The sequence below is a fragment of the Hippopotamus amphibius genome, chromosome 13, assembly GCF_030028045.1.
Source record: "Hippopotamus amphibius kiboko isolate mHipAmp2 chromosome 13, mHipAmp2.hap2, whole genome shotgun sequence".
NCBI lineage: Eukaryota > Metazoa > Chordata > Mammalia > Artiodactyla > Hippopotamidae > Hippopotamus > Hippopotamus amphibius.
Genome location: NC_080198.1, coordinates 95,669,226 through 95,692,943, shown reverse-complemented (window position 1 = coordinate 95,692,943; position 23,718 = coordinate 95,669,226). Strand labels below are relative to the sequence as shown.

The 23,718-nt window shown below is 40.1% G+C and overlaps 1 protein-coding gene across 3 annotated transcripts in view; it reads left to right on the top strand.

The window, feature by feature from the left end:
- The window catches only part of BOD1L1 (biorientation of chromosomes in cell division 1 like 1), a 53,479-nt gene that overhangs the window by 6,393 nt on the left and 23,368 nt on the right, over window positions 1–23,718 (top strand). For 2 of the 3 annotated variants that reach the window (XR_009048778.1, XM_057705671.1), the window contains exons 3-10: window positions 3,350–3,540; window positions 4,010–4,624; window positions 5,212–5,361; window positions 12,154–12,320; window positions 13,476–13,587; window positions 14,240–14,378; window positions 15,386–15,458; window positions 17,319–23,274. Coding sequence is in view for 2 of the 3 variants with exons in the window: in XM_057705671.1 (XP_057561654.1) it covers window positions 3,350–3,540; window positions 4,010–4,624; window positions 5,212–5,361; window positions 12,154–12,320; window positions 13,476–13,587; window positions 14,240–14,378; window positions 15,386–15,458; window positions 17,319–23,274 (7,403 nt within the window). In the remaining variant the exon portion in view is untranslated. Of the gene's footprint in view, window positions 1–268; window positions 375–3,349; window positions 3,541–4,009; window positions 4,625–5,211; window positions 5,362–12,153; window positions 12,321–13,475; window positions 13,588–14,239; window positions 14,379–15,385; window positions 15,459–17,318; window positions 23,275–23,718 lie in introns of all 3 variants that reach the window. The other variant, XM_057705672.1, reaches the window with a different exon arrangement.

Here is a 23,718-nt window from a genome sequence, read left to right as displayed (position 1 = left end):
AAAAAAATCATATTTGTTCCCCCAAAAGTAGATTTACAGTATTATCTTGTTGTTGAATATAAGTATTTGCCAAGACAAGAAGACTTGGACCCGCAATCCCTACTTCACACTCCAAAAAAGGTGACTACATTATTTTAAAAGTGCCTTAGTCTCCCTGCCTTGACAAATATTTACATTCAAGTTCATCTATTAGAATGAAATGTGGCTTTTAAACAGTTAAACAAATGTTTTTACAGCTGTTACCTCTTAATTCCCTCTTGTCTCTCAGGAACCTTGCAAACCTACCTAGTGTGCTACTCCATTGATAGTTCCACCCACAAGAAGCCCCACAAATAAAACTTCACACTCTGACTCAAAGACCCATTTAGCCACAGGTAATACTAGAAACTAGGAGCCTGAGGGCTCAGACTGTGTGTCCTAGTAAATAAGAGAAAAGGGAAATTTGACAATAGCTTTGTTATCTGCATTTTAAAGGATGTTCAGGAACGTGTAAAAGAGTCTAGGTGAAATCAAAGATGCCATTAGAGGACTGCATAATAATACCTTTTGGGGAAAAGTCAAAGCCTTTCCTGTTGGATGGCAGGCCTGGGGGGGCCGGGGTGTTACTCATTTCCAGACCTTTAGGAGAACTATAACCAGAACAGCACCGGGGAGGAAGGCCGGGGTGGAGTGGGGAAGGGAAGCTAACTGACACTGTCCACACTTACAGAGTGCTGGTGTGCAACAATTTGCATAGCTGCCTCCCCTGTCACAAAGAGTAACATTGCTTTAAAAGCATCTTTGGGAAGGGCAGGGTCTTGGATTATTTTTTTTTCCTCGTATGTTGAGAGACTAAATGGAAGGCGAATTTCCTGTCATTTACTCCTTAGCATACAAAACCTATCAAGTAGGGAAGCAGTCATTTGTTCTGCTCTTCAAAGGGAACTAAACTCAATCTTGCCCAAGTAAAATCAAGCCCTTAAAATTGTTGTTGTACCAATATAAGACATTGCTTTCACAGAATCTTGTTTGGTGAGGGATTGCTAGACACATCAGTAAGGGGCTCTTGTGACTGGCAGCAGTTAACACTAGAACAGTCTACCTATGGGTGATGAGGACTCCTCTAGAGACATTTTAGAACGGGGAAATAGCTGTCTCTTGTCTAATTTAGGCATTGCTCTTACTGGGACATCTATACATTTTCTTCTAGCTGTGTTATTTTTAATAGAACTGTTCTCTTATTTAAATTCCATTAGTAAATTTATGTCTCTTAAATAACATTTCAAAATTTCTCAAAAGACAGACTAGGTGTGTCTAACTAATGGTATAGAGATGAACTAGCACTATAAATACTATTTCAGACAATTTTTCTTACATATACTTTGAGAAATACTCAGTTGACTCTGTTAGATTAAGCCGTCTACAACTGCCATTGTAGTAGGACAAAACAGCCTAATATCAGCAATTTTGGATGGTTTTCAGTTTAGTAGCCAATCTGCCAGCTCAATAGATGGAAAAAGGTTTTATTCTATTTGTGCATTCATTTGTACAACAGAACCTAAAACTGCTACGGAGCTCAGAAATGATGACCTTAACTGTACAGTGTTTAAAAGGAAGACAAGGAATTAGCTTTAACCAAGGCAGTGCCAGCCGCTGGCATTTTGGCTTTGCCCTTGAACCTAAAGCTGTGGCTTCTCCTCCCTCTAGTGAGGCAGCTCTGACCACACCTCATTGAAGTGAGCCCACGAAGAGCAGTGTGGTCTTTAGCACTGGCCTCCATTTTTAAGATCAGAGCTGATCCCTGAGTGAGAGTAGACTAAAGTACACAAGGGCCCAGAACGTAGGTATAAGGGAAAGAGACTGAAGCAGTAATCTGGAGGTGGGTAAGTTTTATTTTGTATTTTGTGCCTTTGTGCTTGTGCCTTAAAACATTTTTCGGATTACTTGTCCTTGCTTCTTTTCCACCTGCTACATTGTAAAGACATCTCTAAGATGTAACAATGTTTGCAGGATTAGCTGGGTTTTTTTGTATCTTAGAACTTTAGAAAGCAGGTTACCTACTTTGTGCAGTGTTGACTCATTTTCCTCTGTGGCCCACATAAGTGGAATTATAGTATTTCAGGGCTGCGAGCCACCTCAGGAAATGAAAATCGCATCCATCCTGCACTCCAGGCAGCACTGTGCTCAGAAGTAGCATTGTGAACTGTAAGGAAACACACCTCACCCACTATGCAGGGAGAGCCAGAGGCCTCAGAGCTGGAGGGGACCAGCATCCCACTCTCCCAACTCTGTCCAGGGGGCTGTGACTCCTCAAGTTCTTTGTTAGAAAAAAACAAGGTGGAAGTGCATTTCTTCAAATAAATTCATGTTCTCTTATTTTGCTAAGACGCCTTTATGATTTTTCTGCACGTTTCAGACTTTGTTGTCCCTTTTGCTCCTCTGTCCCTTATGTATGATATTTCTTTGAGCACTTTCTTCCCCTTTCTCTTCTCTGGAAATCAAGACACAGCTTAAATGCCTTCTCTTTGGGAGGCATTCACAAATTATCTCAGACATAGCTAATAATAATAATATTCTACTCTTTTCCTACAGTATATGGTGTGTTCTCATGCCTATCATGTTGTATTTTGTATGTGTCTCTCCCCCACCAGAACAGGGACCAGGTCTGATTTGTAGTGGCCCAGTGGCTAGCATAGTGCCTATTGTGTAGACAACACTCATAACATAATTGTTGAATGAATAAATCATTTAGTTTTTATAGCAAGAAGATAATAAAAAGAAGGCCAGGAATTTTAAGTTTTATTTCTGTTCTTCTAAAGTTTTCTTTCTTTCTTTTTTTTTTTTTCTTTTTTGTAAGTTTGGTAAAATTATACCTTGTGTGTATTCTTCAGTTTTTCTGGAGACTCATACTTGTAAGAGGCTTACATTCTTCTGTTCAAAAAAAAAAAAAAGTTGTAGAATCCATAATTTATTTATACCCAGAACTCAGCTTTAGTGATCATTTCTTCCTATCTGCCATAGGCAGAACTGAGGTAAGATAAGAATCACCTACAAGCCTGGCCTTTAGATAATGTGCTGTGTCTGGTTCTAAGAGTCTTTTGTTTTGCTTTTGTTTTGTCTGCTTTAGTATTTCCATTAGTGACACAGTGGTGGAAAGTTTGCATTTTTTTTGCAACATGGTATATTAAATGCCACTGTATTGCAAAACATATTTTCTGTTGTGTATTCTTCCTGTATATCCAAGTGAATAGATTGGAGGCAATTTAAGGTTGAACATATATGTAATAGATACAGCTTTACTTAAAAGTAATTAATGCAAATAATGTAGTATTATCCTTTTCACCTTCCTGTGAATTGTCCTTTGTTTCAGATCAGGAATGTTGGAATCTGGTATTGACCGAATTATTTCTCAGGTTGTGGATCCAAAGATCAACCACACATTCAGACCTCAGGTGGAGAAGGCTGTGCATGAGTTTTTGGCCACACTGAATCACAAAGAGGAGACAGGTAGCAGCACAGCTCCTGACGATGAGAAGCCAGACTCTTCCGTTGTTACACAAGGTGCTTTGCTTTTACTCTTGGTCAGTTCCATTGCTTTCCTTCTTGAACTGAGTATCAAGTTAGGAATATTTAGTTCTTTAAAACATGTCTCTAATTTGGCTGCTCTAGTGAAATTGTATTTATTTTAATTATCACCTAAATTCTTCAACTGGCATAACATTTTTTTTTAAATAATAGGCATTTTATTAATATAGTGTGTGTGTGTGTTTCAGTAGAGGGGATAATTAAAATCATTAGAGAACACATCGTTTTTCTGGGAACTAGACTGTTCTCACATTTGCCTGGTGCATTTTCTAGTACACTGTATTACAGAGGTAGAGGATTTAGAATATGTTAAGTACTAGCACCAGTACCTGAAAGTCTAAAAGTGTATGTGTCATGTGAAGGTGACAGTGGCAAGTAGCCTCGATGCAGCAGAGGGGTTTACCTTCTGCATAAATTTATTCTAAAATGTGTCTTTCCCTCAAAGGAGTCCCTGCTCCTGGACCCAGTGCAAACGTGGCCAGTGATGCCATGTCAATCTTGGAAACGATCACGTCTCTTAACCAAGAAGCCAGTGCGGCCAGGGCTTCAACAGAAACATCAAATGCAAAGACCAGTGAGAGAATATCCAAAAAGCTCGCATCTCAGCTAAGCACTGACACTAGTGCTGAGAAAGAGAGAACTTCAGAGGACATGGCTGATAAAGAAAAATCTATACCTGACTCTGCAGTGGAAGGACAGGAAACAGCCATTAAGTCTGAAGAATTTAGTGATCTCCCTTGTCCAGTTGAAGAAATTAAAAATCACACAAAAGAAAATAATAGTTCAGTTCTGCTAAATAAGGATGTTCAACAAGAAAGCAGTGACCAAAAAAATAAATCAACAGACAAAGGTGAAAAGAAGCCAGACAGCAATGAAAAGGGAGAAAGAAAGAAAGAAAAGAAGGAAAAGACTGAAAAGAAATTCGATCACTCAAAAAGGAGTGAAGATGTACAAAAAGTAAAAGATGAAAAACAAGCAAAGGATAAAGAAGTAGAATGTTCAAAACTTCCTTCAGAAAAAAACAATAATAAAGCTAGAACCAGCGAAGGGACAAAAGAAGGTAAAAACTTGGAAAAATCTACAACAGTTTAAAGAGCGATGAGTGTCCATTGAGGTCACATCAAATTTGCCTTCAGATTTTAATAAATGTATTTGATATTTGTGTTTTAAAAGCCTGAAAACTCATGTCCTCTTTGCTAAAAGATGAGCAATAAACATTTGTGTATTTCTTTTCTTTGCTAATGTACAAGTTCACAAAGTAAATGAACAGAGAAGTTCTACACCTTATAATTTAACTTGTGTAATTTATTCATATACGTTATTCCAAGCAACTTAATTCATAGTTGTATATTCTTATCTTTTAAATATTAGATATTAAATATTTCAGTTACTTAAAATTTCCTTTTTTTATATCATTCACATCATGAATTGTGAGTTTCATTAATTTTACAGGATAATAGTTTGTATTTTCTGCAAACAATTCTACCTTATTTGATATTGGTTACTAATGGTGAGAGATTATTTCTGAAGTTGAAGTTCTTTGACAGTATTTAAAGCAGAAAATTTTAAATGTAATTTAGGAATTAGGTGCTGTGTATACCTTATAACAAGATGATTTATATTCTATGTTTTATTTTCTTCTTGAAGATTTCTCTTTGATAGATTCTGATGTGGATGGACTTACAGACATCACAGTTAGCTCCGTCCATACCAGTGACCTTTCGTCTTTTGAAGAAGACACTGAGGAGGAAGTTGTAATGTCTGATAGCATGGAAGAAGGAGAGATTACATCGGATGGTAAAGCATTTTACTTAATAATGCCTCTGTGAAGCTTCCCATTGAGCAGTATTTGTATATTCAGGTGGCTGTATCATAAAAGACAGTGTGGTGTAGTGGCAAGAGCATGGGACTGTGTAGTTGGAGGATTTGTTCCTGAGTCCCAGCTCTGAGGTTGTCTGTCTGAGTGAGCTTGGTAAGTTCCTAAACCTCAACAAGCCTGGGTTCTCCATCTTTTAACTCTTTTCCCTGCGTTATTGTAAGAGATGAGATCGTGTATGAATATGCCATGTGTCAGTGGCACAGTCCATGATACTGCCCTCACATTGACACCAACTGCAAATTTGGGGTCCCCAGGACCACCCTTAGGTTTGGTAATTCACTAGAAGGACTCACAGAACTCATGGAAAGTTGTTAAACTCACAGTTGTGGTTTATTACAGCTAAGCGACACAGATTAAAATCAGCCAAAGGAAGAGGCCAATAGGCTGTAGAGTCTCGCAAAGATCAAACACAGAGCTTCCAATTTCCTTTTTTTTTTTTTAATATATTAAAGTATAGTTGATTTACAATGTTGAGTTAATTTCTGCTGTACAGCAAAATGATTCAGTTATATATACAAATGCATTCTTTTTTCATATTCCTTTCCATTATGGTTTATCACAGGATTTTTTTTTAACATTTTATTTTATATTGGAGTATAGTTGATTAACAATGTTGTGTAGTTTCAGGTGTACAACAAAGTGATTCAGTTATACATATACATGTATCTATTCTTTTTCAAATTCTTTTCCCAATTAGGTTGTTACAGAATATTGAGCAGAATTCCCTGTGCTATACAGTAGGTCCTTGTTGGTTATCGATTTTAAATATAGCAGTGTGTACACATCAACCCCGAACTCCCTAATTATCCCTCCCCTGACCCTTACCCCCAGTAACCATAAGTTCATTCTCTAAGTCTGTGAGTCTACCTCTATTTCGTAAATAAATTCATTTGTATCATTTCTTCTTTTTAGATTCTGGATATAAGTGATATCACAGGATAAGTCTGACTTACTTCACTCAGTATGACAATCTCTAGGTCCATCCATGTTGCTGCAAATGGCATTATTTCATTCCTTTTAATGGCTGAATAATATTCCATTGTGTACACGTACCACATCTTCTTTACCCATTCTGTTGATGAACATTTAGGTTGTTTCCATGTCTTGGCTATTGTAAAGAGCACTGCAGTGAACATTGGGGTGCGTGTATCCTTTCAGACCATGTTTTGATTACTGTAGCTTTGTGGTATAGTCTGAAGTCACAGAGCCTGATTGCTCCAGCTCCATTTTTCTTTCTCAAGATTGCTTTGGCTGTTCAGGGTCTTTTGTGTCTCCATACACATTTTAAGATTTTTTGTTCTAGTTCTGTGAAAAATGTTATTGGTAGGAATTGCATTGAATCTGTAGATTGCCTTGGATACTGTAGTCATTTTGACAATATTGACTCTTTCAATCCAAGAACATGGTATATCTTTTCCATCTTTTTGTGTCGTCTTTGATTTCTTTCATCAGCATGTTGTTTTCAGAGTACAGGTCATTTGTCTCCTTAGGTAGGTTTATTCTAGACATTTTATTCTTTTTGATTCAGTGGTAAATAAGATTGTTTCTTGAATTTCTCTTTCTGATCTTTTGTTGTTAGTGTATAAAAATGCAACAGATATCTGTGTATTAATTTTGTAACCTGCGACTTTACCAAATTCATTGATGAGCTCTAGTAGTTTTCTGGTAACATCTTTAGGATTTTCTATGTATAGTATCATGTCATCTACAAACAGTGACAGTTTAACTTCTTTTCCAATTTGGATTCCATTTATGTATGTATGTATGTATGTATTTTTTCTGATTGCCACAGATAGGACTTCCAAAACTATGTTGAGTAAGAGTGGCGAAAGTGGACATCATTGTCTTGTTCCTGACCTTAGAGGACATGCTTTTAGCTTTTCACTGTTGAGCAAGATGTTAAATGTAGGTTTGTTGTATATGGCTTTTATTGTATTGAGGTAGGTTCCCTCTAGGCCCACTGTCTGGAGAGTTTTTTTTTATTTTAAATGGGTGTTGAATTTTGTCAAAAGCTTTTGCTGCATCTGTTGACATGATCATATGGTTTTTATTCTTCAGTTTGTTGAAGTGGTATATCACATTGATTGATTTGCAGATATTGAAAAATCTTTTCATCCCTGGGATAAATCCCACTTGATCATGGTGTGTGATCCTTTTAATGTATTGTTGGATTTGGATTGATAGTATTTTGTTAAGGATTTTTGCATCTGTGTTCATCAGTGATGTTGGCCTTTAATTTTCTCTTTTTGTGGTATCTTTGTCTGGTTTTGGTATCAGAGTGATGGTGGCCTCATGAAATGAGTTTGGGAGTTTTCCTTCCTCTGCAATTTTTTGTAGCAGTTTCAGAAAGGTAGGTGTTAGCTCTTCTAACACCTATGTTAGAAGAATTTACCTGTGAAGCCATCTGGTCCTGGACTTTTGTTTCTTGGAAGTTTTTTAATCACAGTTTCAGTTTCATTAATTGTGATTAGTCTGTTTATATTTTCTAATTCTTCCCCGTTCAGTCTTGGAAAATTGTACCTTTCCAAGAATTTGTCCATTTCTTCCAGATTGTCCATTTTATTGGCATAAAGTTGCTTGTAGTAGCCTCTTATGATCCTTTGTATATCTGTGGTGGCAGTTTTAACTTTCCCTTTTTCATTTCTAATTTTATTGATTTGAGTCTTCTCGCTTTTTTTCTTGATGAGTCTGGCTGAAGGTTTATCAGTTTCATTTATCTTCTTTTCAAAGAACCAGCTTTTAGTTTTATTGATCTTTGCTATTGTTTTCTTTATCTCTATTTCATTCATTTCTGCTCTGGTCTTTATGATTTCGTTCCTTCTATTAACCTTAGTTTTGCTTGTTTTTCTTTCTCTACTTGCTTTAGGTGTAAGGTTAGGTTGTTTATTTGAGATTTTTCTTGTTTCCTGAAGTAAGATTGTGTGGCTGTAAACTTCCCTCTTAGAACTGCTTTTGTTGTATCCCACAGGTGTTGGATCATTGTGCTCTAGGTATTTTTTGAATTCCTCTTTGATTTCTTCAGTAATCCCTTGGTTGTTTAGTAGCATATTGCGTAGCTTCCATGTGTTTGTGTTTTTTAGTTTTTTCCTTGTAGTTTATTTCTTATCTCATAGTGTTGTGGTCAACCAAGATGCTTAATATGATTTCAACTTTCTTAAACTTACCAACGCTCGTTTTGAGGCCCAGCATGTGGTCAATCCTGGAGAATGTTCCATGTGCACCTGAGAAGAATGTATATTCTGCTGATTTTGGATGGAATGCTCTATAAATAGCAATAAAGTCCATCTGGTCTAATGTGTCATTTAAGGCCTGTGTTTCCTTATTGATTTTCTGTCTGGATGATCTGTGCATTGATGAAAGTGGTGTGTTAAAGTCCCCCACTATTATTGTGTTACTGTCAGTTTCTCCCTGTATGACTGTTAGTATTTGCTTTATGTATTGAGGTGCTTCTATGTTGGGTACATATATATGTACAATTATTATATCTTTTTCTTGGATTGATCCCTTGATCATTATGTAGTGTCCTTCCTTGTCTCTTGTCTAAACTCTGTTTTGTCTGATACGAGTATAGCTGCTCCAGCTTTCTTTTGATCTCCATTTGCATGGAATACTTTTTCCCATCCCCTCACTTTCAGTCTGTATGTGTCCCTAGGTCTGAAGTGGATCTCTTAGACAGCATATATATGGGTCTTGTTTTTGCATCCATTCAGCCAGTCTGTGTCTTTTGGTTGGAGCATTTAATCTATTTCCATTTAAGGTAATTATCTATGTATATGCTCCAATTGCCATTTTCTTAATTGTTGTTTGGGGTTTGTTTTTGTAGGTCTTTTTTCTTCCCTTCCTTTCTTGTTCTCTTCTCCTGTGGTTTGATGACCATCATTAGTGTTGTGTTTGGGTGGCTTGTGTGTGTGTGTGTGTGTGTGTGTGTGTGTGTGTGTGTGTGTGTATTTGTAGTAATTATTGGGTTTGCTGTTCCCATGAGGTTTTGCTATAGCAGTCTATATATGTACAAGATTGTTTTAAGTTGCTAGTCTCTTTCCCACTTAGCGAAGTTCCTTCAGTATTTGTTGCAGAGCTGTTCTGGTATTGCTGAACTCTCTTATCTTTTGTTTATCTGTGAAGCTTTTGATTCTCTGTCAGATCTGAATGAGAATATTCTTGGTTGTAGCTTCTTCCCTTTCATCACTTTAAATACATCATGCCATTCCCTTCTGGCCTGCAGAGTTTCTGCTGAAAAATCAGCTGATAACCTTATGGGGATTCCCTTGTATGTCATTTGTCATTTTTCCCTTTTTGCTTTTCATATTTTTTCTTGGTCTTTAATTTTTGTTGATTTGATTACTGCGTGTCTCGGTGTGTTCCTCCTTGGGTTTGTCCTGGCTGGGACTCTCGTGCTTCCTGAAATTGAGTTATTGTTTCCTTTCCCATGTTCAGGAAGTTTTCAGCAATTATCTTTTCAAATATTTTCTCAGGTCCTTTCTCTCTCTCTTCTCCTTCTGGGACCCCTAGAATGCGAATGTTGGTGCATTTAATGTTGTTCCAAGAGGTATCTTAGACTGTCTTCTTTTCATTCTTTTTTCTTTATTCTTTTCCACAGCAGTGATTTCCACTGTTCTATCTTCCAGGTCATTTATCCATTCTTCTGCCTCACTTATTCTGCTATGGATTCCTTCTGGTATATTTTTGATTTCAGTTATTATATTGTTCTTCTCTGTTTGTTTCTTCTTTAGTTGTTCTAGGTCTTTGTTAAACATTTCTTGCATCTTCTGGATCCTTGCCTCCATTCTTTTTCCAAGATCCTGGACCATTTTCACTATCATTATTCTGAATTCTTTTTCTGGAAGGTTGCCTATCTCCACTTCACTTAGTTGTTTTTCTGGGGTTTTATCTTCTTCCTTCATCTGGGACACATACCTTTGCCATTTCATTTCATCTAATTATCTGTGATTGTGGATTCCATTCCTCAGGCTGCAGAATTGTAGCTCTTCTTGCTTCTGCTGTCTCCCAAGTGTCGTTTTCTTGTGGTGTTTTGGACAGCATTACTTTTCTGGCAATGATGTCTAATGGTGTATACAGATTATTGCCAAGCAGAGAAGCTCTCTAGAACCTTTATGTCTGAAGTTTTTGTTGGGGCTTCATCATGTACACCTAGTTGACTGCCCGTGTGTCTGGCCTTAGTTCCCAGCCCCTCTGGAGGTCGAACTGATACCTCATGACCCAACACCCCCACCCTAAGTCACACTATTTTGCAGTTTGGCTTGACCTAAGACCCTAAGTAAAAAAAAAATGCTCCAATCAGGAATGGCATTCCAGAGACTTGGAGATTACCTCCCAGAACCAAGGGCAAAGACTAGACCTCTCTTGTATTATATAGTTTGTTTTTCAGCTAACCCTTATGAAGCACTTGCTGTGTTCCAGGCACTGTGCTCAGTTGTTACGCTGTTGTTTAGCTGCTGGTGAGGAAACAAAGTCACCAAGTGAAAGTGTCTCATCCAGGGTGATGTAGCTAGTGAGCACAGTGCCATTTCAAACCTGAGTCTGGGCTTATAAACAACACCTTATGCTGATCTTTACCGCAAGATTAAATATTGCTTATGATCTTTTGAAAAGTCAAAAATATTGAATATTTGCAGTTGCCTGTAGGAAGCATCTTGTAAATTTGCCACTGGCTCTTGGATAGAATACCTAGAGAGAAAATCATAAGAGAGAAAAAGTAGAAGGTTTTAATGCCACAGATGTATTTTTCAGTCTCTCCCATTTTTCATTCTTTTCTTCGTATCCATTAAAAAACTAAATTAACAGCCCAAAAATGCAAGGGCATCAGTCTCCACTCTTCATAATTATCCTCATGAGGTCATTTCTGAGTACCGATGTAGGAAGAATGCTCTTATCCTGTTAACAGTCCACTTTCTCTAGCCGAATGCAAATTTTAATTCTAGGTGCTTTTTGGGGTCTTTTGAAGGTTTTCATGGACAGGACCAGATTTTCTATGTATGGGGTCCAAAAAGTAAGAAAGTGGCTCTTTTTCGAGAGTACTAAGTACTACTTAGTACCACTTCTTTACTTCTTGCTGTGTCACGGGGAACTTCTCCTCCTTCCTAAGGTACAAGGGTTTCTGTGTATAGTTGGTGTAGGGCCAGTTATTGATTCTTGCCTCTTTCATAAAACCAAGATCACAGGTGGTCATTAACATCTCAAGTTTACTTTAAAGTGTGGCTTCAAGTGAATTTGTTCAACTTAATAGTGGTAAAGCATTCATACCAAGTCTACTGACACACAAATAAGGATTAACTATTTGTAAAGAAACATAAATAACTGTAAGGTTTAATTTTTCTTTGCCTATTTGATATGTGAGAAGCTAAAAGAAAGGAAAAAATTAATAAATAAATCAAGAAGACTTTCCTGATTGTCCAGTGGTTAAGACTCCGCGCTCCCAGTGCAGGAGCATGGGTTCGATCCCTGGTCAGGGAAGTTCCACATGCCATGTGGCATAGCCAAAATCAGTCAATCAGTCAATCAATTGAGATATGGATTGTATACAGCCTTTAAAATATCCATTTCTGAGTTTTCACATACTGATAGTTCTCCTGTCAGACCTGCAAATACACTTGAACTACATTGATACTACTTTTGCCTCTTGATGTTGATCAAGCATCATGTTCATTGTATTGCTGATTGATAGAAGCACTTCTCTATTGACTTTCTTCCAGATGAAGAGAAGAACAAACAAAACAAAACAAAAACTCAAACCAGTGATCCCAGTGAAGGAAAAGCAAAAAGTGTACGGCATGCGTATGTTCACAAACCATATCTCTACTCAAAGTATTACAGTGACTCCGATGACGAGCTTACTGTAGAGCAACGGCGGCAGTCTGTTGTAAGTCAGACTTGACCTCTTATTATTTTAACCTGTTACATCAGTTTGGCAAACTTGACTAGTCTGTTTACAAGGTACTGGTGACCATTCAAAACAGTGACATGTAGGTTCTACCTTCAGGGACCTTGTCATTTAACTAGGGAGAATAGACATAGACATGTGATGGAGGTGTTCATAGCCTTGTGGTTAGTGGTAGTGAAAAACTGGGAATATCCTAGGTGTTTCATAGTGTGTAAATGCTTGACTCAGGTACGGATCCAGCCATGAGAGAGATGGCATCAGCCAATAACATAATATTAAGAGGGAAGCACAGTCCATCCACATGTTTCCTGCATTTGAAAATATTTCTAAGATGTGCCATTGAATTATTAACTGCTGTTTAGAGAAAAAAATTGCCATCTTGTTGTATGTATACATCAGTTTTAAGATGGCTTATAATTTCAGAAACATAAAAATATGAAAAATTGTGCATCATAGATTGAGGAAATATTACTACATTAAAAATGACTTGAAGAAAGTGTACCAAAATGTTAATAGTGGCTTATCCCTTGAAAAGGTGAGTTGATAAGGAGTTAATCTTATGCTTAGACTGTTTGGCACTTTGAGGCTTTAAGTTCTGGTTGGGAAAGAGATGGTGGAGTAACACACAATGACTGGTTTTTCTCTGGCTTTAAAACATGACTGTATAAAGTCCTATGTGTAAAACCTAGGTCCTGAGAGCATGACCAGCAAGTCACATTTGTTGTAGGATGAGCCTGTCACTTGAACCTGTATTTCAGCATTTTTCTTTGAGAAAATTGAAAAATTATGGAGACCTAACTCTACACTTGATGCTCATAGATATTTTTATAACTCTCCTTTCATTTGAAATAGCAGTTTATTAAATCACTCTTTCCCAAAATGATACCTTTAAATTGATGGCATTCTGAAAGAGTAATGGAAAAATTTCACTTCTCTCTTTTATTCTTTTGGTAGCTTCCAGATTGAAACACGTGCGCACGTACATATACACATGTATATAATAGTATATATGCACTTTTTTAGAGCCCATTAATTTGTAAGAACATCTAAAGGACATGTGTACTTTTTTCCCAAACTGTTTTTGCTTTTGCCTGATACTCTGTCAAGATAATTATGAATATTTTGTGGTTTTAGGCTAAAGAAAAAGAAGAGAGGCTTTTAAGAAGGCAAATTAATAGAGAGAAACTTGAAGAAAAACGAAAACAGAAAGCAGAAAAGACAAAGTCCTCAAAAGCTAGGAATCAAGGTATGGGAGATGTTAACTTTTAATATCTTAAACATACTCCATTATTTTCTAGATATTAAGATAACTTATGAGATATTTTAAAGTAAAATGATCAAAATTGTATCTCAGTAAAGCTGTTTGATTTTTTTAAATTATGTATTTTAAGGTGTGGAAGATTTCCTTTTTAATCTGGTGTGTTTAGTCACTTTTTAAATTATATTTCTGTATCTAAATTAAACATTCTATCACATACCAGATTATACAACTCACATGTTAGCGATTTATTTTCCAGTAATTGTGGAATGAATTGTCACTGGAAAATTTATTGTTAACCTGTGAGTCCTCAAGCTTTGCAGTGATATTAATGGAATTCATCTATACTTTATGTTAACTAAAATGTCAAACATTTATCTGGAATATTTCATTGAACAAAATTGAACTTCCTCCGGACACTGATCTTGTGTGATATAAAATATACATAGGTGCATATATAAGCATTTGAAATAAAAAATATGACTTCTCCATCTAAAAAATTATTTTTATTCTAACAGCTTAGAGATATTAAAGCCATTCTGCATGTTTACAGTGATTAGAAATCTTAATGAAAAATAAATATTACACTGTTTTTAAAACTCTGTTCTGAAATACAGTTTATTGATTGCTTCTTTCCCAGGCAAAAATAGTGTGGACGTAGAAGAATCATCAACAAAGAGTTTGGAACCCAAAGCCCCCCGAATTAAAGAAGTCCTTAAAGAACGCAAAGTTTTAGAGAAAAAGGTAGCCTTAAGCAAAAAAAGAAAAAAGGATTCCAGGTACATGTTTTATCTGGCCACATTCCCACTGTAATATTCTCTCAGCATGCTCTCAGAGGAGAGGCATTGAAAATGACAGTAAAGAGCGAGACCTTGAATGTATATGTTATTCCATGTTTATGAAAGACCTTAGGGTTTCCTTTTCAGTATCATAATTCATTGTATTAATATCTATAATATTTCAATGTAGTGTATACTAATCTTTGGAGGGGGCAGACTTTTTTGATAATCTGTTGGAAGCTTTGGACTCTGTCCGGAAAAATGCACGTGGATAAACACACAGTTGTCCCTAGAGTTTCAGAGAGTTTATAGACCCTCTAGAAGTGCTTGGGAAGTATCCCTGTTCTGGACATTCAGTTACCTCTTACTGACAGTGACTGCCTCCATGCTCCAGTCTTTCCAGGCAGTTCGCTTCACCAGTATCTCATACTTCTCCCCATAAACCAGAGGTCCAAGCCAAATTTTTTTTTTAGTACCGCGTTATCATGGTTAATTCTGTAAGAATTAGAAAGCTGAAGAGACTGAGTGGCTGTCTAGGCATAGGCTACAACTTTGCGCTTCCATCGAGTTGCAGTTGTGAAAATTTATCTTAGACTTGAAGGTAGCCGAGTTAATCATTTGCAGGACTCAGTGGGAGGAGTTAGCTCTCATTTTCTGTATAGACCTCATCCCTGTCCATCTGAATAAATAAAAGTACCATGTTTATTTCAAAAGATAAGACTTTCCAAATGGAATTGTAGCCCATATCGTATTCATCTTCAAGCAACAAGTCAGGAAATTTTGTTTCAAGACTACTTTCCTACAGGGCCAGGAGTGTTCCACGTCCCATGCGGGACTGAGGTCTTCACAGTTAACCAAGAGGAAGATTTGAATTGAACTGCACTAATCTCTCTGTACAGGTTCAGTGTTGATGGTAGAGAAAAGCTAAGGTTTTTTTTTTTTAATCTTCCTGAGAAATTCCTACATTTGGTTCAAACAAAGTTCATATTTCACTTTCCCCCCGCCAGGAACGTTGACGAGAATTCTAAGAAGAAACAGCCATCTGAAGAAGATTCCAAAGAAACCCTTAAAACGAGTGAGGTGTGTCTTAATTAATAAAACCCCATTTTAAATGTTCTTTTGTTAGATATAGGCCATTCAGTCTTGTAGTAGAACTTAGAATACAATCTGGTTTTTTCCAAGTTGAAAAAAAAGTCCATCACATTCAGCATTCTAGCACCCCCATCCTGTTATGGCCTGAATTCCTCATTTTGGCAAGTTGGTTCATGTGATCCTTTATCTGGATAATAGCTACTTTTCTACTTCCCTCCTTTCCCCCAACTGCTCCACCTCTTATTTCTTATATTGACAGTAATAAAATTGCCAGGAATAATAATGAAAAAGAAAAGGGGAAAAAAGCTAAAATCCCTCCACTAACAGATTGTCTGTTTTATTCTGTTTCATTTCTCATCCATGTGTTCATAATTTTGTGGAGTAGATGCAATCTTCCAAAGTGTTTTTTAACATTCCCTGTTACTTGTTTAATGCCGTAACTTCCTAATTATTATATTTGATTGCAGAGTACTATATTGAATACCATAATTTAAGCATTTCCTTATAGTTGAGCACTTAGATTATCTCTAAGTGATCATTTTAAATGGTAAAAATATGTGCATAAAAATACCCCCAAAAATGTTCAATAAATTCATTCTCCTCTTTGCATTATTTTCTTGGGATAAACTTTTGTTTTCACTGGGTTTAAATCTTTATATACACTGCCATGTTTATAATTCTGTAGCTGAACTATCTTAACACTTCTAAGGGAAATGCTAACGATTTAGTAATTCATTATTCATAGCCAGTAAATATTCTTGATGTCTTTATCCAGAAACTAGAGGCATTTTTATAAGTATATCCTGATATTCTAATGGCATATTTCTAAATACTTAATTTTATTTTATGAGAAATTTTGTGAAACATGATTTTTAAAATTTTATTCACATTAATTGGTTAGAACTTACTGTAAAATTAGGTTGATGAAATCCCTGTTCTTTCTTTGAGGAATTTAAAGTATTTTTTTAATAAGATCTTGCTATGCACTGGTCCCTATATTAGTAGTGCATTAATCTTCATGTTAAAATGTAAAAGGTGCAGTGAGAAACTGACCCAGACACACAGTGGGCTTTCTGAGGACTTCAGCCCATTATTTGAATAAGAATAATTATAGCTGGTCCATGAGTCTTTATTAGAGTTTGCTTAGTCGTTAACGTTAGTCCCCTCAGAGCCATCCTGTGGGGCAGGGAAGAAGGTTTGGATGCTTTGTCTATCAGTATCTTCCCTTAGATACATAAGCATATACATACATTATATATGATGTTAATATCACCGTGGGTTACTGTGTGCATTTGAAGCTTCCTAAGTAGACGGTCTTACAGGTAACCTAAATTCATGAAGCTCCTGTAAATAATTTGGGTTTTTAAATTTAAATATAAGAAACCTTTACTTCATTGTAAAATTTTTAATTGCCTTCATTAGGTATTAAGCTTTTGGACTAAAAAGAACATTGGGCTGTCATTCTTTCAGCTTATATTTATTAATGACCACTAGGCATTAGTGGGCTTTAGCAATTTAGAGTTTAAGAAGGCCTTCTAAATGCATGGATATCAGAAGAAGGAACTACTGTCTAAAAAGATGCTGCAGTATAGTGGGAAGAATACTAGATTCAGAATGAAATCATCTGAACTCGTTGCTGCATGTCAGGTTCCTGAACCATGCTGAGTTTCAGGTTCTTGATGCATAGAATGAAGTTAATAATACCTACTGGCTGCTGGCAAAGGTTAATTAACTAAGTAAGATGTGATGTGTGACAGCACTCAGCATACTAAATGCACCCAAATTTTAGATTTGAATATAAAAATTAATCTTAGTATTTCTTATATCTTAACTTTTATTTTCTTACAGCATTGTGAAAAGGAAAAAGTATCTTCTTCAAAGGATTTGAAGCACATTCATGCAAAGAGTGAACCAAGTAAACCTGCTCGGAGACTTTCAGAGTCTTTGCATTCAGCTGATGAAAACAAAAATGAACCCAAAATAGAAAGAGAACATAAAAGACGGACATCAACTCCTGTTGTGGTGGAAGGGACGCAGGAAGAGACTGACACGAGAGATGGGAAAAGGCCAGTGGAACGGTCAGAAAGTGGTACAGAAGAACCCCAGAAACAGAAATGCACACTTAAGAATGAAAAGCACCTAAAGAAAGATGATTCTGAAACACCACACTTGAAAAGCCTGCCTAAGAAAGAGGCAAAATCCTCCAAGGACAAGCCTGAAAAAGAGAAAACTTTGTCAGAAGACAAACTGTCTGCAAAACATAAGTATAAAGGTGACAGTACACATAAAACAGGTGATGAGACTGAGCTTCACTCTTCTGAGAAGGGCTTGAAAGTTGATGAAAATATTCAGAAGGCAAGTCAACAAACAAAGGTTTCTTCAGATGATAAAGCTGAACGAAAAAGTAAACATAGGAATGAAAGAAAATTATCAATTTTGGGCAAAGATGGTAAACCAGTTTCTGAATATATTATAAAAACCGATGAGAATATTCGTAAAGAAAACAACAAAAAAGAGAGACATGGGTCAGTCGACAAAACTAAGGCAGAGCACAGATCAAGACGATCAAGCGATTCTAAAATTCAGAAAGATTCTCTGAGTTTCAAGCCACATGGAAGCGCGTTACAGAGAAGAAGTGAAAGTTACTCAGAAGATAAGTGTGATATGGACTCGACTAATGCAGATAGTAATTCAAAAGCAGAAGAGGTTGTTCACAAGGAGAAACGAAGAACCAAGAGCTCGTTAGAAGAGAAACTTGTGTTAAAGTCTAAATCCAAAAGCCAAGGCAAACCATTAAAAGCAGTTGAAACAGAATCACAAGAAAATGTCGCGAAACAGGTGACCACTTCAAAACCAGATAAGGAGAAGAACACAGAAGAAAGTGACCCAGATAGACAGCGGAAGTCTAGAGTTGAAGACAGACCTTCTGAGGAAGGTGGTGTGGAACCTGCAGCAGAGAGCACTGCCTCTTCAGCACACGGTGCACAGAGAGAGTCCAGTCACAGAGCGAGGTTACCACTAGCAAAGGAGAAGTATAAGGGTGATAGAGAGTCAGGTTCTGCCAGACTTGAGAGAAAGTTATCAGATGGGCACAAAGGCAGGAGCTTAAGGCACAGTAGTAAGGACATGAAAAAGAAGGAAGAAAATAAATCAGAGGACAAGGAGGGTAAAGAAGTTGACAGCAGTCATGAAAAGCCCAGAGGAAATAGCTCAGTCGTGGAAAAGAAGTTAAGTAGAAAGTTGTGTGAAAATCGGAGAGGAAGCTTATCCCAAGAAATGACCAAAGGAGAAGAAAAACCAGCAGCAAACCCTTTGGGCGCTCCCTGTAGCTCCTCCCTTCAGAGATCCAAAAAGAGCAGTGATCCTGCCTTGATACCCGAACAAGAGCCAATGGAAACTGACGCAGAGCCAGCCGTGGAAAATGCACTGGAAGTACCCAGAACCCAAGACAGCAGCAGCAGCAGTTCTCAGCAAGAGGCCAACTCAGAAAATGTCACAAAACAGAAAACCACCACTACAGTTTTAAAGGACGAATTACGAACTTCCATAGTAGATTCAAAAACAGCAGCTCTGGCCTGTAAATCAGGACGTGGAGCAGGAGCTGTTGGTAATTCTGAAAAGCACGCTGACCATAAAAGCACCCTGACCAAGAAAGTACATCTCCAAAGTGCTATGTCCAAACCAAATCCCGGGGAGAAAGAGCCCACTCAACAAGGGACTCATGAAATGAATGTAGACTCTGAAACCAGTCATCGCTTGTTACCTCGTGCCCTGTCAGAAAGTGACAGGGCACAGAAAAATTTGAAAAGCACCACCAGACCCACTGAAGAACGTGAAGCTCATGGAGATGCTGCTCTTGAACATTCCACAAATGTAGACCCCTCCCCGTCCTTAAGTTCTGAGACTGCCGTGCCTCAGAAACAGTCTCACAATTCAGGTATAATTCCTGTAGTTAGCAAAAGAACTGTTTCAGAAGGGGGCACAGCCAGCACCTCGCTTGTGGACCTCTCTGAGATCCCTAACCAAAGCTCGACTGTTAGGGAATCAGAAGTCCCTAGGACAAGTGACAGCAAAGAAGGTGATGCAGTTTCCACAGTAGATATACCAGCAAAAGCAAGTGTGGATAGCAAAAGACACATTCCAGAAGATTCTCAGGCCACTGTACTGCACAGCAAACAAGGAAGAGCAAACACAACTCTTGGTAGTGAGTTAACGGGCATGACTGTGGAAAATGAGAATGTTGACAAAAAAGGCAACTCAGTGGACATGGCTGGGAGAGCGAGTAACTTGAATGCAAAGCAGACAGTTAGGGCTTCCGTAGAAAATGGCCAAAAGGATGGCCTTGGTGTTGATCAGGCAGTAGGCATGAGTACAGAAAAAGATGCTGAAAATGTTGGACTTAAGCATAGTAGAGGCCCAGGTGAAACAGGAAACACACCAACTGATATTGACAGAAGGAATGAAAACAGTGAAGTGGACACCAGTGCTGGAAGCAATGCTGTATCCTCTGTTTCACACCAAAGGAGCGGGAAGGCTGAGCCTGCAACATCCGGGTCTGGTAGAGCAGAAAACACTTCCATTGCCACCAGTACTGAAGGGAAGGACAGAGGTGTTCCCCTAAACCTAGTAAATGCAGGGGATGCCACAACCACTTCTGCAGAGACAGAAGAGGGCAGGATGGCTGTGCCTTGCACAAGCATCGAGGCGGACGAAGGCCTCACGATGGGTGCACACTCCAGAAGCCACCCTCTTCACGTCGGAGCGGAAGCCAGCGAAGGCACCATCTTTGCTGCAGCCGAGGAAGGTGGAGGCGTCGTCACAGAAGGATTTGCTGAAAGTGAAACTTTCCTCACAAGCACCAAGGAAGGAGAAAGTGGGGAGTGTGCTGTGGCCGAGCCTGAGGAAAGAGCGGCGGACCCAGTGACAGCCCCTGCAGGGACCACGGACAATGACGTCAATAGTGCGGCGACCGAAGAGAAGGATGATGCTGTGACCAGTGCAGGCTCCGAGGGGAAGTGCGATGGCTCTTCGAGCAGGGACTCAGAACTCGTGGAGGGAACTGTGACTTTTATTAGTGAGGTGGAGAGCGATGGAGCGGTAACTAGTGCTGGCATGGAAATCAGAGAGGGGTCCCTAAGCAGTGAAGAGGTGGATGGATTCCGGAGAAATATGACACGAATGGGCCCCAAGAAAGAAACTGAGGGGACTGTGACGTGTACAGGAGCAGAGCAGAAAAGTGACAGCTTCGTCATGTGCTCAGTAGCTGGTGCAGGGTCACAGGAGGAGCGCAGGGTTACAGGGGCCCCTGAGGTCCCGGTGGATAATGACATGCCAGCGGGAGCCAGTCCCGCCCAGGAGGGAGGCGGGTCTGTGAACGATGGCCCGGAAGGTGAAAGCGCTGTCACCAGCACAGGGATAACTGAGGAAGATGGGGAGGGGCCAGCAAGTTGCACAGGCTCGGAAGAGAGCAGCGAGGGCTTTGCTCTAAGTTCCGAATCAGAAGAAAATGGAGAGAGTGCGATGGACAGCACCGTAGCCAAAGATGTCACTAATGTACCATCGGTCGCTGCTGGTCCGTGCGATGACGAAGACATCGTGACCAGCACAGGCGCGAAGGAGGAGGATGACGAAGGGGAGGGGGTCGTGACCAGTACTGGAAGAGGAAATGAGATCGGGCACGCGTCAACGTGCACAGGAATCGAAGAGGAAAGCGAAGGGGTGTCCGTTTGTGAAAGTGCAGAAGAAGGCGACAGTCGGATTGACACGGCGGCAGGGCGTGTGGAGGCCGAGGCTGGTGCCACTGTCCCAAATGCACACAGGAGTAATGCCGACAGCGTGAGCGGTGCCGAGAAGGACGGTAAAGATTCAGAGATCTGCTCCAGTGCCAAAGGGCTTGTGGAAAGCAGCGTGACCAGCGCAGCTGCAGGAAAGGGCCAAGTGGCCCCGGGTCCTGAAGGTTGCGAGATTCCCATGACGAGTGCGGCTTCAGATCACCATGATAGTCAGCTCAGCAGAAAAGAGAACATCGACAACACCACTATTTCCACTGGCCTGGTGGGGGGCTGTTATGAGGTTCCTGTGTCTGGGGTAGTCCCAGAATACGAGGTTCATCACACCTCACCGGGCGAAAAAGAAGATGAAGGTATCATCACCTCTGTGGAAAACGAAGACTGTGACGGCCTCGTGGCTGCTACAGCCAGTGACAATATTACCAACCAGGCTTGTTTAGCCGGGGGTAGAAGTCAAGGCACAGGCTTGATGATTTCCACCAGTACCACAGATTACTTCACCCCAAAGCTAAACACGATGCTAGACACGGAAGAAGGTCGTTCGAGTGCCCTGAGAACCGAAGAAGGCATGGAGGGCCCCAGAGTGAACGTGGAAGAATTCGAGGCCCCCATGCCCAGCGCGGTGTCAGGTGATGAGCGCCAACTCGCTGCTGCTGGAAACGAGGAGAAAGACGAGTGTGCAATGATTTCCACAAGCATAGGGGAGGAGTGCGAGGTGCCCATTTCCAGTGCCACAGCCATCCGAGGTGCGGAGAGTCAGCAGCCCGTCGCTGCAGCTGAAGAAAGAGCTAAAGGGCCAGTCTTGGCGACCGCCGATGACTTCGAGGCGCCCACGCCCAGTGCGCCCGCAGAAGTCGAGAGCCCCCTCGCTTCAACCAGCAAGGAGGAGAAAGATGAGTGTGCCCTCATTTCCACCAGCATCGCAGAAGAGTGTGAGGCCTTCGTTTGCGATGTGGCTATGGAAAGGGAACACGAGCGCCCCGTCCCGGGCGTGGAAGAGAAAGATGGGAGCGCCATCATCTCGACAAGCTCAGTGGAAGACTGTGAGGGCCCAGTGTCCAGTGCCGCCCCTCAGGGGGACGTCCATCCCTCGGTCACCCCAGCGGAGGAGACAGGCGACACCACCATGATTTCCACCAGCACCTTGGAAGGGCGGGAGGCAGTCATGGCGGGCGCCGTCCCACAGGACGAAGATCAGCCCGCTGTTGCAGGAACGGAGGACTTGAGCGAGGCCGCCATCATCTCCACCAGCACAGCCGAATGTGTGCTGGCTGCCACTGGCCTAGACAGGCACAAAGAGATTCAGCTGACCACAGGCAGCCCCGAAGGCAAAGATGACCCGTCAGTTATGAAGACGAGCAAGCCTGAGGCCCCGCTGCCCAGCCTAATTGCCGAGGACAACCGTCAGTGTCCTGGGCCATCCACAGGAGGAAAAGAAGTGGGCACCAGGGAAGGGCACGACAAGGCGTCGGTCAGTGTGCTCTCTGCAGGTGCTGCATGTGCAGCAGAGACAAGGCCTGGCAAGGACTGTGCAGGCAGAGTTCAGAGAGAAGATGAAAGCCCTGAGGCAGGGATGTCGGGGGACAGCACTCCAGCCAGGTGTCCAGCAGGGGGTAGTGTGTACCCACCTGTCGACCCACGAGGACCAGAGCAGGCAGCCGAGGACTCCTCTGTCAGGGTACACCGTTTGACAGCCGTAAATACCGGTGCTAAAAAAGCTGATGATCAGCGGGAGCCTGAGGGCGACTTGAAGACCACCACTACTGAACGTATTAATGGCCAAGAACCAGAAGTTGCTCCTTCCTGCACAGCAGTCCTTCCTGCTACCTGTGACGTAGCTCTCTCAGCTCCTAAATATGAGCAGGACTTGACCATCAGGAGTCATCACAGTGGAGAGTGGACTGTTCCATTGTCTGCTGAGAAAACAGGAGATGGTAACAGCATGACCAAGTCCTTCCAGGAAGAAGGAGGCCTTGAAGTCACTGTTTCTTCTGAAGAAAATTTGCATGACGTAGGTGAGAATCTCTAAGTGCACATTTTCGCGTTTTACAAAGATAATTGTGTGTAGAGGACGTTTAAGACAGTCTTCCAAAAGATGGTTTGGGTTCTAGAACATCACAAAATAGCTCTCATCCAGCTTGAAGGTCAAGCTTCTCTAAAGTTGTGTTTAGGAGCTTAAAGCCTTAGACCCACTTCTCCTGTGCGATGAGGCCAGAGGCTGAGAGGGGAGCATCAGCTGGCCAAGTGTTGTCTGCAGGATTGTTGGGAGTTACTAAGCCTCTTTGACCTTCAGATTTCTTCTTAATCAAAATGAAGATACCTTATAACAACATATGAAATGAGTATTTTTTTGTCACCCTCATTTTATAAATGAAGGAAAAGGTTCAGAGAGTTTAAATAACTTGCATAATACTCAGGTGCCTCTAAGAAAAAATTGCTTCTGAGCCTCAGTTTTCTGT